This window comes from Canis lupus, chromosome 11 (assembly GCF_011100685.1).
Source record: "Canis lupus familiaris isolate Mischka breed German Shepherd chromosome 11, alternate assembly UU_Cfam_GSD_1.0, whole genome shotgun sequence".
In the NCBI taxonomy this organism is placed as follows: Eukaryota; Metazoa; Chordata; class Mammalia; order Carnivora; family Canidae; genus Canis; species Canis lupus.
In genome coordinates this window covers 17,146,366-17,163,015 of record NC_049232.1, presented here as the reverse complement: position 1 = coordinate 17,163,015, position 16,650 = coordinate 17,146,366, and the positions used below count along the sequence as shown (strand labels likewise).

Genomic DNA, 16,650 nt, shown 5'->3' with positions numbered 1-16,650 from the left:
AACTGCTAAGTCATTACTAGGATTTATATGGGTATGTACTTCGTATGGAAATTGATCCTAATTGCATTGTCATAAAAAAAAGGCATAAGAAAATTTTAGTATAGACAGTACTTACATGACAATGATATTAGCTGTACTTGAATGTTCCTTTAATAATTCATTTAACCGGATCTGTCGATAGGTCTGAAATGAAACAGGACAAAGTCATTCCTGGACCAACTGAAAAGTGGAATCTAGTGTAGTTCATAGAACTATAAGTAAACAAAAAGAAACCAACATAATTTTGGCGTAATAAAAATATTTATTCTTTAATTCACATACAGATCCAATTTAGAGGAAACTGAATTTTGGTTCCTCCCATAACAAGTGACAGTTTTTGATACTTAGGTCTTATTTTTTAAAACATCAGTGGAAGGTTAAGGACCAGAAAGAAAGCAGAAGAGATAGAATACCTTGGTCTTATAAAGTTCAAGCTCATTGTCTGTTATTCGCCATGGTTCATCTTCTTTCATTTTATCTGCAATATCTTGTTCTTTGTCATCTTCATGAAGTCTGTATGGCTCAATCATTTCATCAAAAGCTACAATACTTAAAAAAAACAAAACCAGAAAGAATACTGACAACCTCAGTTTGAATTCCTTTACACTAAGATCTTGAATGCTAACTTAGAACTTGAGAAGTTAGAGTTTTCCATCTATTATGCTCACCTCCATACCCTAATTTATAACCACCACTTTGGCAACTTATTTAGAAAACAGCAATCACTAGTTTCTCAAACTGCTAAGAAATTTAGAACTGTATTCACAATAACAGAATTGCAATTTTAATTGCTAACGCTGATGTCTCTGTATTTACCCCCTGCTCCAATGTCCAGCCCGCTCAATGTACATATATTTTCATCATCACAGTAGCTAAAATGATCCTTTGAGCAATACATCAAATTGTGTTGCTCCTTTGCTCAAAGTATTCAAAAGCCTTCCTGGTTCAAGTAGCAGTGAATAAAAAGAGGAGGAGGAGAAGGAGGAGGAGGAGGAGGAAGAGGAGGAGGAGGAGGAGGAGGAGGAGGAGGAGGAGGAGGAGGAGGAGGAGGAGGAGGAGGAGAAAAGGTACTAGAATATTATGAAGAGAGGAGCAGGCAGATCTAGAAGATACAAGAAGATGCAGAACTAATCTCCAGATCCAAAATGACTTAATATGATAAAAGACAGAAAAAGAACAGCAGCAACATTCTAATCCTCTATGAATGTGAAAAATATTTTCCAGTATCAAGTCTCATACAAAGCTCCTGGTGTATATTATTTTATAAAATGAAACAAATCCTTCCCTGATAATAATAACCTTACAAAGTATGCTTTATTATCTATTTAAAATAAATTCTTTATACCAGCTTCATTATTTATTCAACATTTATTTGAAAATAATTAAAGTCATGCCTGGTAGTATAAATATGTTACTCATATAACATCCTCTGTGTATCATTTTCAGGTAGACTATTCCATGAGTATACATTTCTTTGACTCTTGAGAATTCTGAGTGCAACTATTTATTATAGACAAATTCTTAATTCCCCTGTTTTAGTAATAAAGCAAAACAGTAAAAAGACATACATAACATGGAGTGGGATTGTGTGGTGGTAACGAATACAGGCATGAACAGTGGAAATTCAAAGAACCAGGTGGAATTTCTGTGGCATTAGCCTTTTCAGAAATCACTTGCAAAACAGTAATTGAATGAAACTGAAAATGGAAAGCCCTTTAGACTTACTTTGCTATCTGCTATAGGCATGCCAACTATCAGTGCCAGATTAAAAAAAAGTTGACTTCACATGTAACTAACAAGCAGGCAATTAGTTGAAATTGAATGATCTGTTACTGGAATATTTGAGTAGGTCATCCATAAAAGGATCAGAAATCTATAAAGAGTAATTTATCTAACAACTTACTTTTCCTTCTTTGGTTTAGTGTTAATATCTCCTAAGACCATGATATCGGAGAAGTCTATCCGGAACTTACTAAGCAAAGTAGCCATCCTAAAACAAAATTGAATAGCATTGAGATACATGAAAGCTGTAGATAAATATTTTTATTCTATTTCAGGCTGAATCAGTTTACCTGAAAAGCATGATTTATAGGAAAATTCTATCAGGTGCTAAACAAAGTCCATGTGAATTAATTTACATTGTACATTCAACTAAGTAGACATCTCAATTCCCTGAGTAAGAGACTCCTGTTATATTCTTTTACTTTCCTTGAATCTCTCCTTAGTCTCTTTCTTCTAATCTTTCCCTTAATCTCTTCCAATAACGAACGGGTAGAACAAGACATTAATAATAAAAATTGATGTTAACTAGTTTTTAAATTTAATTTATGTCACGAGAAGTGTGAGATATAAACCTTCAGTTACAGAATAAACAAGTCATGAGGATGAAAGGTACAGCACAGGGAAGATTGTCAAGGGTATTTTAATAATGGTGTATGGTGACAGATGGCAGCAACACCTGTGGTGAGCACAGCATAACGTACGGAGATACTGAATCACTATGTTGTATATCTGAAACTAATGTAACTCTGTATGTCAACTCTCCTTCACTAAAAACTTTTTTAGATAAATTATATTGGTTAGTATATGGGTTTCAGCAAGAACTAGTTAATATTTTAATTATTTTTGGATTATTCTTCCATCCATGAAGAATGCCTATCTCAATGTCCAAACAGGACTTTTTAGGGCCAAACTAAAGCTGTAACAGATGGCAAATAAAGTTTACAGAATTTGTGAGGCAGGGACTGGGACAGACATGAAAAAGGAGCCTCAGTAAGCCTTTATTTTTCTGTAAAGAAATACCTTTCTGGAGGCATAGTTGGCAATGAAGCCTTGGTGGCAACAATAGTGAAGTAGAAACATACATATAGGAAAAGCAGTTAGCAAAACAGGATTCTATTTTTAATAAATTGAGTTTTCTAAATTAAGATATGAGAAAAGAGACAAGCTACAGTTTTAACTTTTTATTACTTTTATTTTTTTATTTTTAAAGATTTTATTTATTTTTTCATGCGAGACACACAGAGAGAAAGAGGGGCAGAGACACAGGCAGAGGGAGAAGCAGGCTCCCCCGATGTGGGACTCGATCCCGGGTCTCCAGGATCACGCCTCAGGCTGAAGGCGCTAAACCGCTAAGCCACCAGGGCTGCCCCAGGTTTAACTTTTAAATTATTTCTTGCATATTTCACTATTTGCGATGAATCAACACCTAGTTGAATTCCAGTGTAAATCTGCCATGTGCCTGCTATGTGTCATAGGGCCCACAAAACTCAAATCTAAGACATGAAAATCAACATAAAACAAACCGCAGAACACAGTGAATGGTACCAAATATATTTTACTCAGGAAGGAAGGGTAACAACAAATGGGGAGACAAGGGTAAAAAAAAGAAAAAAATCAGGGAAGGTGTTATGACAGTGATGCTGGACAGAGAAGGGAGCCAAGTGAAGAGTTATTTGTAGTAGAGATGAGGGTAGAGTAGGAAGTATTTCAGACTTTCAAACAAGTCTGAAATCACATGCATGTTTAGGACAGGTGCAGAATTGTAAAATGAAGTTAAGTACAAGTCATAGTTGGTATGGGTATGTAACAAAGCCCTTTATAAATGGTAGAGGGAGCACAGACTTTTTATGATATGTAACAGAGAAGAAATTAAAAGTATTTTGGCAAAGGGATCCTATGATCAGAGATCTAGTTTCCAAACATGAACTCAGGAGCAGCGTGTACAACATATGCTGAAAAGGTAAGAGATAAGACACAGGGTACTTAGTAAAGTGCTGAAGCCAGAACTAGAATGGTGACAGTATAGAGGAAATAAGACAATGGGTGACAAAGACATCCTGTGTTTCTGTTGTCTTCAAATCTACAAAATGTATCTCATATATGAAAATGTAATTTGGGGGCACATCCCCTCTTCTTTTAAAAAAGGTGTTTAACATTTTGATGCTGTAAGTTTTAAATAATGACTTTCTAAAATGTCAAAATTTGAAAAAATAACAGGTATCTACAACTTAAATATGAAAACTAAATTAAAGAACATTTTTTTTTTTAAGTAGAAAATTCAGCTTCAGTATGGAACAGGGCAACATAATTGACATCTTCTGGATTATCTCTTTTTCTATCATATATATAGTGTTATACACTATAATAATGAAACATATATTTTATTAAGATAAATGTTCTTCAATTTAAATAGACTTACGCTCTCCGGTCATGGTCTATTCGATTTATTTTCCCACCAATGAATACTCTGATCTTACAGTCTTTCCACTTTTTCTTGGTAGTCAGAAGATAAGGTATCAATAAAGTCAAACCTGAATCATAAAAATACATAAAATTATTTACTAGATGCTAATTTCTCAATTAAAAACTTTTAATTCAATTTAATCTCTAAAAACATGTCCACTACAACTCAATATTACACAAAATTTTTCTTTCCATCCTTCCTTAATAGTTCAGCCACAAAGCCATGAGGTAGGCCTGAACAAAAAGAGCAAAGCCCAAGAAAGTCAGGCTTTGCTTTGTGAAGTGGGGAACTCCTTGCAGAGTCAGGAGATCGATCTGTCACATACAGGAGGAATGAGGAAATGAGAATATTCATTGAACCTAATAGGAGCCAAGTTTCTCACTGAAATGAGAAATACAAGAAGGCAGAACCTGGACTGAGCCAAACAGTGAACTGGAAGTGGTTTTCAGTCTATACCTACATGTATAACCATGTACCTATATGTTTTTGAGATCCATCCACTGAGAGAGTCTGGGAGCAGAGACACACTAATAGCAACAAGCATAGCTAATGCCATGATCATGGTTCCAAAATACTATTCTCCACTAAAAGCAGTCCAGGCTCCTTGGGTAGACAGTGACTCCATGGCTAGGGCAAGCAAAGTACAAATGAACACACCAGTCAGCCTCCAGAGGATCTTGCTGGCCAAATATGGGAACAATATGAACATCTAAACAAATAATGAGAATGACAAATGGTCTCCCAATGAATACAATGGGAATCGATGAGTCTGCAAGGATAGAAATAATAAGACACTTCCTTACAATAAAATGCCAAGTAATAAATGAGGAAGAAATAACAGGACTGGAAAAATCACCATTTGACAACTACAAACACACCACACTAACAGTAACAAAAGGCAGAAATACCAACAGATGCTAAAGATGGTGGTAAAAGTTGCAGTAATGATGGTATATTTACATAATCCCCAAGTACCTTCCCATCCCCTACTACGTGTAACTATACGAGAGGAAACAGTAATTTTTCATTCTAAAAATCTAGTAAAAACCACCTTTCTCAATGGTCAAAGCTAACTTTACCAGTGGTGAGGCAAATCAACATCATATGCCACCTGATGAGATTTAGACAGAAGAATAAGGCAACACTTCTGCGAGATTTCTACCAAAATTATATAACTTGAACTACTTCAAATCTGGTGACATTCTAAAAATGGTAATAGTAAAAGAAAAAGGGTCATGAGTTCAAGGAAGAACTGGGAAAATTCCAAAGTGAAGGACACTGAAGAGATAACAATTAAGGCTGACACCTGATTCTACAATCAATCCTGTTGCTCTGCAGAATGTTGGCAGAACTGGCAAGAGGGTCTATGGGTGAAGCATACATGCCATTTCTCAGTACTTTTCCCACAACTTCAGTATCTGTAAAATTGTTAAAAAGTGCATTTACAACCTTACCTCCATCATCAAAAAGCCACCAGACATCAATAGTATTCTTTCCTTGTTTTTTCTGAAACTGTGTACTAGCTTCAAGAAGCTTTTGGTCAGCTACATTTAAGGGGACAGCAGGGCCTTTAGATTCTAAAGGATTAAGCAGAAAAATCAGATGTAAGGGAGATAAAATATTCAAGTCCTTTTTGCTGAATTCCTATAGTTTCCTAACCTTTGTGTATCTAAATATTTATAATGTAGACAGTTGTGTATGGAGTCCATCATAAGTGTTCAGGTGTTTAAAATTTAAATGTATTTTTAAAAATGGTTATAGATAAATAAATCTTTACAAGAGCTAAACTCATCCAAATTATCTTGCTTAATTTCTAATATTTTGAAGCATTCTGAGTGAAAGAATCATAAATACCCATGGTCATAACTGACTGCTAGATTTTAATTTTTGAGAAGCCATTTTAGGCTAACTGGACAAATTAAGTTTATGCCTCCTCCATAAACATATTTCTTTGTAATCTTATTCCTCAATAATTTAAAGATTAAAAAAAATCTTAAACATAATGTTACCAGTAATATATAAGACAGAAGGAAGTGGAAGACAAATGAATACAATCTAACAATTATCACAGTGAAACCTCCAAGTCTAAAGAAGAACACCCTCATCTTGACCTAACTTGTCCCCTTGGTATGTAATGCCCAAAGCTAAAGCCATATAACCACACATCTTTCTTTGAAGCGCAGAAAGATGGTAGGAACTCCTTAGAAGGACACGACCTGCTGCAGATCTCAAGACCAAATACCAAGGGAGTTCCCATTTATATTCCCAAGAATAAAAAAAAAAAAAAAAAAATCAGCACTGACTCTATGAGCAAGCAAATGACTATTATGAGACTCCTACACTAAATTCTTAAAAGAAGGAATCCATAGGTGGAAATCTGATCACTTCTGCAGGAGGTGTCATTCACTTCTCATGCTGCCATGATGCACGCAAACATGACGAATGATTTTGCATGATGACATAATATGGCTGCCAAACCACACTGCTCCGTAACTCTCACCTCTATCTCCTTCTCATAAAAGTCATGCACGGGGACATGACTGTGTATCTCCCAAACGCAGCAGGGCTGTGAGAAATATTGTAATTTTTGAAATGAAAAATATATTAGTATCAAAATTAAGGGCTTGGCTGGGTACAACTGATGGTAAAGAATGCAAGTGACACTGGCAAAGAGACCTATTTCAGTGTCTCTGCTCATCATCTAAACCATGCAGTTTAAATAAAAAAAAAAAACAAAAACTAGTATTAACATTCAGGGTTTGAATATTTCGGAAATGCTATGATAATGTAAAACAATTTGTCTTTGATATACTACCTTTCTCTGGGATGATTTAACTTTTTGGGGTTAACTAAAGTTGATCTTTTTCTAATCTGCATTCAACAAATAACTGTAACATCATCTTGCCAAGGAAATAAAAACTAAGGTAAAAAAATAAAATAGCAGAGTTGGAGTTAAAGAGTTAACAATATGAAAAAGGGGATTAAAATAAAATGATGAAAAATGCCTGCCTTTTTTCAACAGTGGTTGAGTTGGAGTCTTGCCATCCTCTTCCTCATCTAGATTATGTTTAAAAAACACAAAATATAAGTTAATTGCCTTTATATTAATAAAATAATGAAAATGTAAATAGAGCACATTTATAAACAAAGCACAGTACAAAGAGACAGTCTGTGAAAAATAATCAAGACTGAAGATAGATATTTTCTACACTGAGTGTGGAGGATTTTTAAAATCAAACATAGTTTTAGACCCCCTTCAAGAGGGCCACTGATTAACATTCCACCCTTAAATTTTATTCCTGTAAAACTGATAAAAACTTTAGTAGGATTTTTAAACTTTTAAATTTTCATACTGGAAATTGGTTGAAAAGTTTCTGAATGGCTTATAGAAGAGAAATATGACATTAAAACCTGACATTGCAGATAATACATAAAGTTTAAACAGTGCCACTGCATCACTGTGCCAATGACTGAAAAGTAATTTTAGAAACATAATGGACATTTGGTATTGGTAAAAATTAATCACTTGAAATAATTGGGAATTTAATTAGAGACAGTCTTTTGGTTTATATAAAATACCAGGTTATACAGGTCTACACAAATTTATATATATACATATATATATAAACATATATAAATACATATATATAAATAAAAATATATATATATATATAAAATATAAGCATATATATTTGTTTATGCAGGTACATATGTATGTATGCCTGTACTGGTCCACTATATTTAAATATTTGTACGTATTTTCTTGGGGTTACCAGTTTTCCTTCCTGGTTTCAGTTTTTTGATTCAGATAAACTTCTAGTAGTTGTCTGATGCACATACAACTCCCTACTTGGACAGGAAAGAGTACACTGCTCTTGAGTCAGTGGCTCCCAGGATTCCAGTATTACCTTTAACTCTTTTTTTTTTTCTGGCTGTATGAGCTTGAACTAGTTAACTCCTTACTTTCCTCATTAGAAAAAGGGGTGAACAATAGATACCTACCTCTTAGGATCGTTATGCTTCAAGACTTAAAGCACTTAGCTCAGTGCCTAGCACAAAGTAAGTAATTCAGAGGGTGCTCTTTTTGTCTCCTTGCATTCTGTGTGCCACAATAACCAAGACAGACATACCAAACATCTATGATTATATAATAACTACACAAGAATGTTTATAATATTCTGAAGACTTTTCACATTGTATAAACTTTTCTATAGTTTCTATGCTAATTTTGAAAAAAAAACTGGCTAGAGAGAAAATAAAATAAAATTAATGCTATTTTTGAATACTAATTTCTTATGCCTGTGATGGAACAAGAAACACTTCAATGATTACATTTGATTTTATAGGATTAAATATTATTGTTCCTATAAAGTAGGTATTTGATACTATCTGTCTTTAATGATAGCAAAAATATACGGGCACACTGTGTATTCTTTTCAGAGCTCAAAAAATGTCAAGGAAATCCTGACACTTAAAAAATGACTTGCACTAAGGTATTTAAAGGTATTAAAGGTGTTTACATTTTTATAATAAAAAGGTGAGTAGTTTCCCATTCTGTAAAAATAATGACTTTACAAGATTGTGACATGCAGTAATGAGGTAACGTATGGATAACACCTACTGCAACGTGGGAGGCACAGAGTAGATACTTGATGATTACTACTACTTAGCTTCCCATCATAGTTTTACCTATCAATCCCTAACAGATTCTGTAAAGAAAGGATCTGCTTTAGGAAAAAGAAAATGGCAGTAAAAATAAAAAGGACGAAATGAAAGTATGTGTACCATAAACTAAAAATAAATGCAGGAATATAAGAACAGTTACCAAATCTTTTAAAGAGTTTTGAGATGAAAAAGGAAAAAAATTATAATCAATACAGCAAAGAACTTAAAGGGGAAATAGGTATCAACTAAGGCCTCAACTACCACTACTCTAAGCATACAAGTTAAGAAAGGAAAGAAATAAAAAGCAACAGCAATGCTTCTGCATAATCTGGAAAAGATCAATTTCATAAGACAAGATTTGTCCACAGTAATCAATTTCCGAAAAAGAATGGTTAATTCTTCGATAGGAATCAAAAAAGTATGATATGGTTTGATGATTTACAGTGCAGATTTTTCTTGTTGCGTGCCAGCTGGGGCTAGGACAGATGGAGATACTGGACTGAACAGAGGTAGGAGAGTGAGGGTGGGAGAGTAAGATTTGGAAGTCATCCCTCTTTGCATCTTATAACCATGACATAGATACATGGATGAAATTATCTGGAAGCCTCATGAAATTTGGAAACCTTTGTGTGGCCTAAACCACAAGAGCCACCAGGGGTAATATGTCTGCAATTACAACCAAACAGTTTAGTAACCAAATACCAACAGCTCATTCCTTCAGAAAGACTAAAATTGCATTTGATTTTTTATTACATGATTTTACCTCAAGAACTCCAGGTGCAGTAGAGGTAAAAACTATTCTGAATATCTCAGCACATAAATAAAATCCCTGGTATTTAAATATCTTGACTTATAGTAAAATTAGGTAGATTAATTTTATCAATTTCATTATACTCTATCACGGACTCTCAAATTACCATGTTTCTTTCCAAGTTCAGATTTAACTTATGCTTCCAACTAAATTGTTCAAAGTACAAATAAAAACATACAAGAACATATGAGTATATAACTGTCATGTTTTCTGTTCTATAACCTACTTCAATACCTGAAAAACAACCAGTCATTTTGTAGCCAGCCATTTTACCTAATCAACTAGAAATGAGCAGTACAAATTTGAGAAGGGATTACTTAATAAGACATATTATATAATAAAAACCATTTCTCCCCCAAATTAAACATTACCATGAATAACATCTCGTTTGAATAAAAATTACCTTTGTGTGTAACAGATTTCTCATCCGATGGTTTCGAAGTATCTAAATCTGATTTTTTACTATACTCCATACTTAGTACCACATCCTTGACACCAGGAGATTTCTCTTGTGAGGATAATAATTCTTCTATGGACATGAAAATAACCAAAATATGATCTCAATATTGTTTTAATCATTAATGAAAGCACTACAGTATAATATTAATTAAATGACAATTCACACCAAAGTTTACTATGAAATAATAAGTTTACAATAAATGATTTCTTATGTTAACCTATGTGATCATCTGTTTTGAAAGGACTATTCACTCAAATATCTTGAGTCACAGCCAAGCATCAGATGTTTGAAGCAGGTGCTGGGGAATTCATAAGGAGTGAGATTCAAGGAACATTAAAAATGTGGCAGACCAAAGACTGATATATAAAATGTGAATGAACTCTAACCTCAAAGTCATTTACACGTAAAAATTGTAAAATGTGACTAATGTTCACATACATAATGTTCACATAAGATGACAGACAACACTGAAAAATTATACTCCTGACTATAGAGCTGAAACCAGGAGATAGGCTCATGGTAAAAGTATCAGTTCTTCATTTTTATTTTAATTTTTCTTTAAAGATTTTATTTGAGAGACAGAGAGCAAGCACAAGTAGGGGGAGGGGCAGAGGGAGAGAATCTTTTAAGCAGGTTCTCCACTGAGTATGGAGCCCAATGTGGGGTTCAATCCCAGGACTTTGAGGTCATGACCTGAGGCGAAGGCAGACACTCCAACTGAGCCACCCAGGCACCCCCATTTCTTCATTTTTAAAGCACTTTTCCCATTTTCTATCTGTTGGGAAGAAGTTAGTGAAAAGTTAACTTCTACCATAAAAATACACATCACAAGGACATATGAAAATGGACCATAATCCTCATCAGTGATTTGTGTGTATGATAAGAAAGAACAAGAGGAACTACATGACCAGAGGTACCAACACTGTGCTAAGAACTTCAAAAACTATGTCTTTACAACAACCCTTATGAAATAACTACAATTTGGGTTTTCTTTTTTAAGTTTAAGTAGTCTCTACATATAATGTGGGGCTCAAACTCATGACCCCAAGATCAAGCACTGTATACCCTTCAGACTGAGCCAGCCAGGCACCCCAGTGATCATGTTTGAAGAGATGAGGAAACAGAAGCTTGGAAGTCGGCAGATGTGCCCAGGCTACAGGACTATTGTACTAAGAGAAAAAGCTGGGATTTTTCAAAGGAGATCTGACTCCAAAGGCTGAGCTCTTAATCCTGTGCTGAACCAAATTCCTGCCTCCAAATCCTGATGATGAATAAACAAGACCTTCAAAACAATTTTCATAATGATTATAAACACACAAAAATTATTTTCTTAAAGTTCTGATCAATTCAAATCTCAGTAAATTACAGAACTATATATATAATTTACTAGTCAAACTGTGATACTTTTGAGAGTAAAAGGGAACACTACTAATTATGCAGTGTTAACAGGTACCCTAAACCTCAATCACTGGTAGCACAAGAGAACTGAAACAGTGTTTTGCAAGGCCTACTCCAGAGGAAGAAAATGCATTTTCAGCAAGCCATACTTTTGTGTTACATGGATAAAGACCTCAAAGCATTCCTTTCAAAACTGCACAATACCCTTAAAATGGTGGGAGGAGGGGGAGGATTACAACTGTTTAAATACATAAACAGATGACAAAAGTTCATGATGGGCCTCTCAGCTATTTAGGCTTAGCTATTTTTGATGATTTAGTTAATTAATTGATAAGGGTAAAATATTAGGTATGCAATTTTCTTAAGCTTATATTTGTTAAACTACTAGGAAATCATTAGAAGGTAAGGAATTTTCAACAGTTTTTATTAAGGTAGGCAGAAGTAACCAGTATACCTTAATTAGATTTTAAGCTTCATCTAAAAACATTTTTTAAAATGCTTTAAAAATCACATAGTTGGAAGAAGAGATTAGTGAGTGTCAGGGGTTAGTGACAAGGGATAAAGAGTATGGTGGGGGCATAAAGCGGTAGCACAGGGAGATCTTTGTGGAGATGGAACAATTCTGTATCTTGATCATGGTGCTAATTACATGGATCCACCACATATGTGATACATGGCACAGAACTATACACATGTTCATGCATACATGTACACACCAGTGTACGGAAAACTGGTGAGATCTGAATTAGGAAGGTAGATTGTTCCAATTTACCTGTGGTTATGACATAACCGGTGGTTATGACAAAAAATAACAGATACGCAAGATATTACCACTGGGAGAAATGGATGAAGGGTATATGGGACCTGTGATTTCTTTTGTAACTTCTTATGAATCTGTAATTATTTAAAAATGGAAAGTTAAAAAAAATGATTCATAATTCATTAGGTCTTATTTCAAGACAGAATAAATGATAAACCAAGTTTAGTTTTTCATTATTAGTGTAATTCTGTGTGAAAAAGTAGGACTTTCACGAACATGAAAATGTCTGATGATTTAGCAGTCATTAACATTTTATCCTCTATTTTATTTATCATCTGTTTTTACAAATTTGGCCAATCTAAAACCATAACTAATGCTTCTTTCTCTTAAATTTATAATTTATTTTTTTAATTTTTAAATTTTTAAAAAGATTTTATTTATTTATTCATGAGAGACAGAGAGAGAGAGAGAGAGAGGCAGAGACCCAGGCAGAGGGAGAAACAGGATCCACACAGGGAGCTCAACGCAGGACTTGATCCCAGGACTCCAGGATCACACCCTGGGCCGAAGGCAGGCCCTAAACCACTGAGCCACCCAGGGATCCCCCTAAACTTAGGATTTAGATTGAATTTTATTCTCTTTATTAACAATCACCAGCCATCGTCCAGGCTGGTACAAACTAGTGGAGCCAAACAGATCTGATCTTCACATGCTATACAGTAAGTACATGACCTAGAACAGATGGTGAATGTTAAAGTTGAAGAATTTGTGAGAATGACATACAATTTTCTAACAAAGTCACTTCTATTTTTAAAGTAAAAAACTTATTCAATCAAGATTTACCTTGTCCTTGAAGATGAGATATATCCAGACCCTCTTTTAAGCGGATAACCACTACTCCATATTGTATGTCAAAGGCGTCACTATAAGAGGGGGGAAAAAAATCAAAATCACGAAAATTTTTGTGTCCTCCTCTATAAAATGATGACAATAAGAGATGACTTCTCTTTCAGCTTTAAATGTCTAGTTTTTAAAATATGCTTTTAAAGATACAGTGAGGCCCATATGATGTCAGTTTCCAATTTTATACCATTCTCTTTCCTTTTTTCTGTAATACACTCTTAAAAACCACTTACGTGTAGATCTTTATAGTACTGATACTCTACCTATATCAGCCATTTAAAGCAATGCCTGTACTAATATGCTATCAGAAACAAACTAAAATTATAGAAAAATAACATAGTTCTCCTACCATACTGTATTTAGGCTTATACCTTTAAAGCCAAGATAAACACATGAAAACAAAGAAAACAGATCCTACTGAGAATGGGAATGGGCTAGACAGTATAAAGGGATCTCTTCTGAAAGAAGCCAGTGTATTTTTAAGTAATTCTTACATTTTACAAAAACAGTTTTAAAAGTAGTCTAAAGAATTTATATGCATTTGCAGGCATGTATTCGTATGTCCTTTCAAGTTTTTAAAACACAAATGGTAGTATCCTATAACACAAAATACATTAAAACCTTAAAGACAACTCTAAAATCACACTTCAACACTGCAAATTTTGTTGAGACCTGAATCATGCAGATTCTTCTCAAATCTACTGAGAGATTACAAATTCCTAAACTTCAGATTGTTCCCCAGGGTGGAACAGGCTTAACGTTTATCTTTCGTTATCATTTTTAATTTTATAAGCAAAGAATATTCATTATATACAAAAAGTGACATATAATCTATAGTTATATATAACAAAAAGAAAAGGCTAAAAGCCAAAGAAAATAAAATTTTGATTCCTCATGATGTACAGAAGATCACAGATCATTGTAAAAGGTCTTTTCTTGGTGTTTTTTTAAAATCATGGGGAGACAATTTTGGCCTCATTCCTATAATGAATTAACTAATATTTAAAGACATTCATTAGAAAAGGAAATTAATGGACATAATAATTTACCTCAGCCATTTTGAAAGACCTAACACTAGAGAAGAGTGGTGTAAGTATTTAAAAAAGTTAATAAATCATAAGTGATTTAAAATCAATTCGATTAAAGAAAAACCAGGGAATATAGCTTCCTGAGTTTACTTTGGATTAAAATAGTTAAATGTTTTTGCTATCAACTACAGGAATTTCTATAAGCTATATAATTCTCTAAGCTATAAAAATTAATTTAGAGTTTCAGACCCTACAAGCTGTAACTAGGCACAGTAAATAAACTAAACCTCAATTGCTCAAAATATTTATAATCACAACCAAAACCAAGTGTCACAAGATAAAAGGACTGCTTTAAAACTGCCATCAATCTCTATGGCCCTGCCATGCAGAGAGCAGCATTTTACCTATCTTTTAATTGCCTGCTCTACAATACTTAGAGGAATGCTTGACTCTCAGAGCAAACATTCACTTCAGTTTCTACAAGGTCAGAGTCAGAAAGACTCCTTTCTTTCAGCATTCCCATATGAGCAACAACAACTGTGTAAGAATTATTTGCAAAACGCCACTTTTTCTATTTTTTTAAGATAATTATTCCACCTCATTGGTCTTGCATCTTGAGAAAAAAAAAAGCATAGTCCATGGAGGAGGGCCCACATGACCTAATCTTTCTTTCACACTGTCCTTCCTTTCCTAATCCTCATATATACAAGAGTACACAGGACAGAATTAGAAATTGAGGATGAAATCATGCTTACAAAAAAGTAATAATCCCAAAGCTAAAGAGCAGCCACAGCACCTGAAGAACCAGCGGAGCTTTAATTTTACTAAAAGCATTTTAGAATTACTCGGGAGAACTTATTCATCATATATACTTTACTAATCAATATAAGGAGATGTTTTAAAGGGTAAAGTATGACATCTGGTTACTCCTTCAAAGTTATTTCAAGGTAGCTATGAAAATAAAACTATCCCATGGGATAGGTAAGTATTTATGGTTCCAACAGGAGTTCCAGTAAGGGAAATAACTCTAGTGAGTTAAAGGTAATCAGAACAAACTTCAGAGAAATAAGATTTGAATCTGGTCATAAGAGCTTCCTTGCCAAATATATATATATTTTTAAAAGGACAACTATTTGTATATAAAGAAGGAATACTTTATAAGAACAAATGAATAGTTCTATTTCATCAGCAGCTATAAGAAGAAAAAACAATTATTCAATCAAGAATGGTGGTGTGGAGCCTCTGGCTGGCTCAGTGGGTAGAACATGTGGCTCTTGATATTAGGGTTGTAAGTGGGATCCTGCATAGGTGGAGAGATTTCTTAATTTAGAAGGAAAAAAAAAAGTAATGGTATGATGGCCTCTTAACTATCAAGAACAGAGAGTTACCAGTGGTGAGTTGCTGGAGGGACAGGAGAAAAGAGGTGATGGGATAAAGGAGTATACTTATCATGATAAGAACTAATATACAGAATTATTGAATTACTATACTGTATACCTGAAACTAATATAACACTGCATGTTAACTATATTGGAATTAAAATAAAAAACTATGGTAATGTGAAAGGGAAACTTTATTCTTTATAAAAAACAGTATGAAAGAGATAAAGGGATCTGTTAAGCAAATCCCAGAATACCAGGAAAAGGAAGTACTTCAAAATTAAGAAGAAAATATGGCAAAAATAAGAAGTTTTATTTTCTTTATTAAATAACTGAGTTCCAAAAAGCATTTGTGGTGGATGAAACAAATACATTCACAAAAATAAATTAGAACATTAAGAGACTAAAATCAGAAAGAGAAAAAAAAAGTAACAAAAAATAAATAAAAAGAATTCACTAAACAATCCATACAAGGGCAGCTGAAGTCATGTAAACCAACACTAAGCTCTGATATTCATTTGAACTACTATACTACTAGGAAGTGAATAGCAGACTCAACAACTTACACTCAAGAGGACTAAAAAGCAAAGTATTTAAGTACATTAAAAAAAGAAAAAAGAAATGTAAATGACCTAATGCATCAATCAAACATAACTGCTAAATCAATTTCAGAGGAGAGCAAACCAAAACCTGAGGGTGAGATCAGTGAAGAACTGTGTTCCTCAACACCGGATATTATAATGACAAAACAGAAGGTGATGGGTCTGACATTGGTTAATCTACTCAGCTAGGATTACAGGACACGAGAAAGCTTCATAACTTAAAAGAGAAGCCAGAGTATATAGATGTGTGTTCATTTGCACGTGTGAATGTTTGAATGTATGAAGAGATACAAGAAGATCAATGAAGAATTTTTGCCACTAGCTAATCAATTTAAAACCCAGATAACCCCATCTGATTC

General features: G+C 33.9%; 1 protein-coding gene and 1 long non-coding RNA gene across 4 annotated transcripts in view; one reads left to right on the top strand and one right to left on the bottom strand.

The window, feature by feature from the left end:
- SLC12A2 (solute carrier family 12 member 2) overlaps positions 1-16,650 on the bottom strand; it is a 112,748-nt gene that overhangs the window by 4,208 nt on the left and 91,890 nt on the right. The window contains exons 19-26 of one of the 2 annotated variants that reach the window (XM_038552056.1): positions 13,223-13,302; positions 10,165-10,290; positions 7,295-7,342; positions 5,740-5,862; positions 4,241-4,352; positions 1,943-2,029; positions 453-588; positions 116-183 (exon numbers count right to left, since the gene is read on the bottom strand). In XM_038552056.1, the coding sequence (XP_038407984.1) occupies positions 116-183; positions 453-588; positions 1,943-2,029; positions 4,241-4,352; positions 5,740-5,862; positions 7,295-7,342; positions 10,165-10,290; positions 13,223-13,302 (780 nt within the window). The remainder of the gene's footprint in view (positions 1-115; positions 184-452; positions 589-1,942; positions 2,030-4,240; positions 4,353-5,739; positions 5,863-7,294; positions 7,343-10,164; positions 10,291-13,222; positions 13,303-16,650) is intronic. The other variant, XM_038552057.1, reaches the window with a different exon arrangement.
- LOC119873881 overlaps positions 3,675-16,650 on the top strand; it is an 86,457-nt gene continuing 73,481 nt past the window's right edge. The window contains exon 1 of one of the 2 annotated variants that reach the window (XR_005366640.1): positions 3,675-3,781. This is a non-coding gene — a long non-coding RNA (uncharacterized LOC119873881). The remainder of the gene's footprint in view (positions 3,782-16,650) is intronic. The other variant, XR_005366639.1, reaches the window with a different exon arrangement.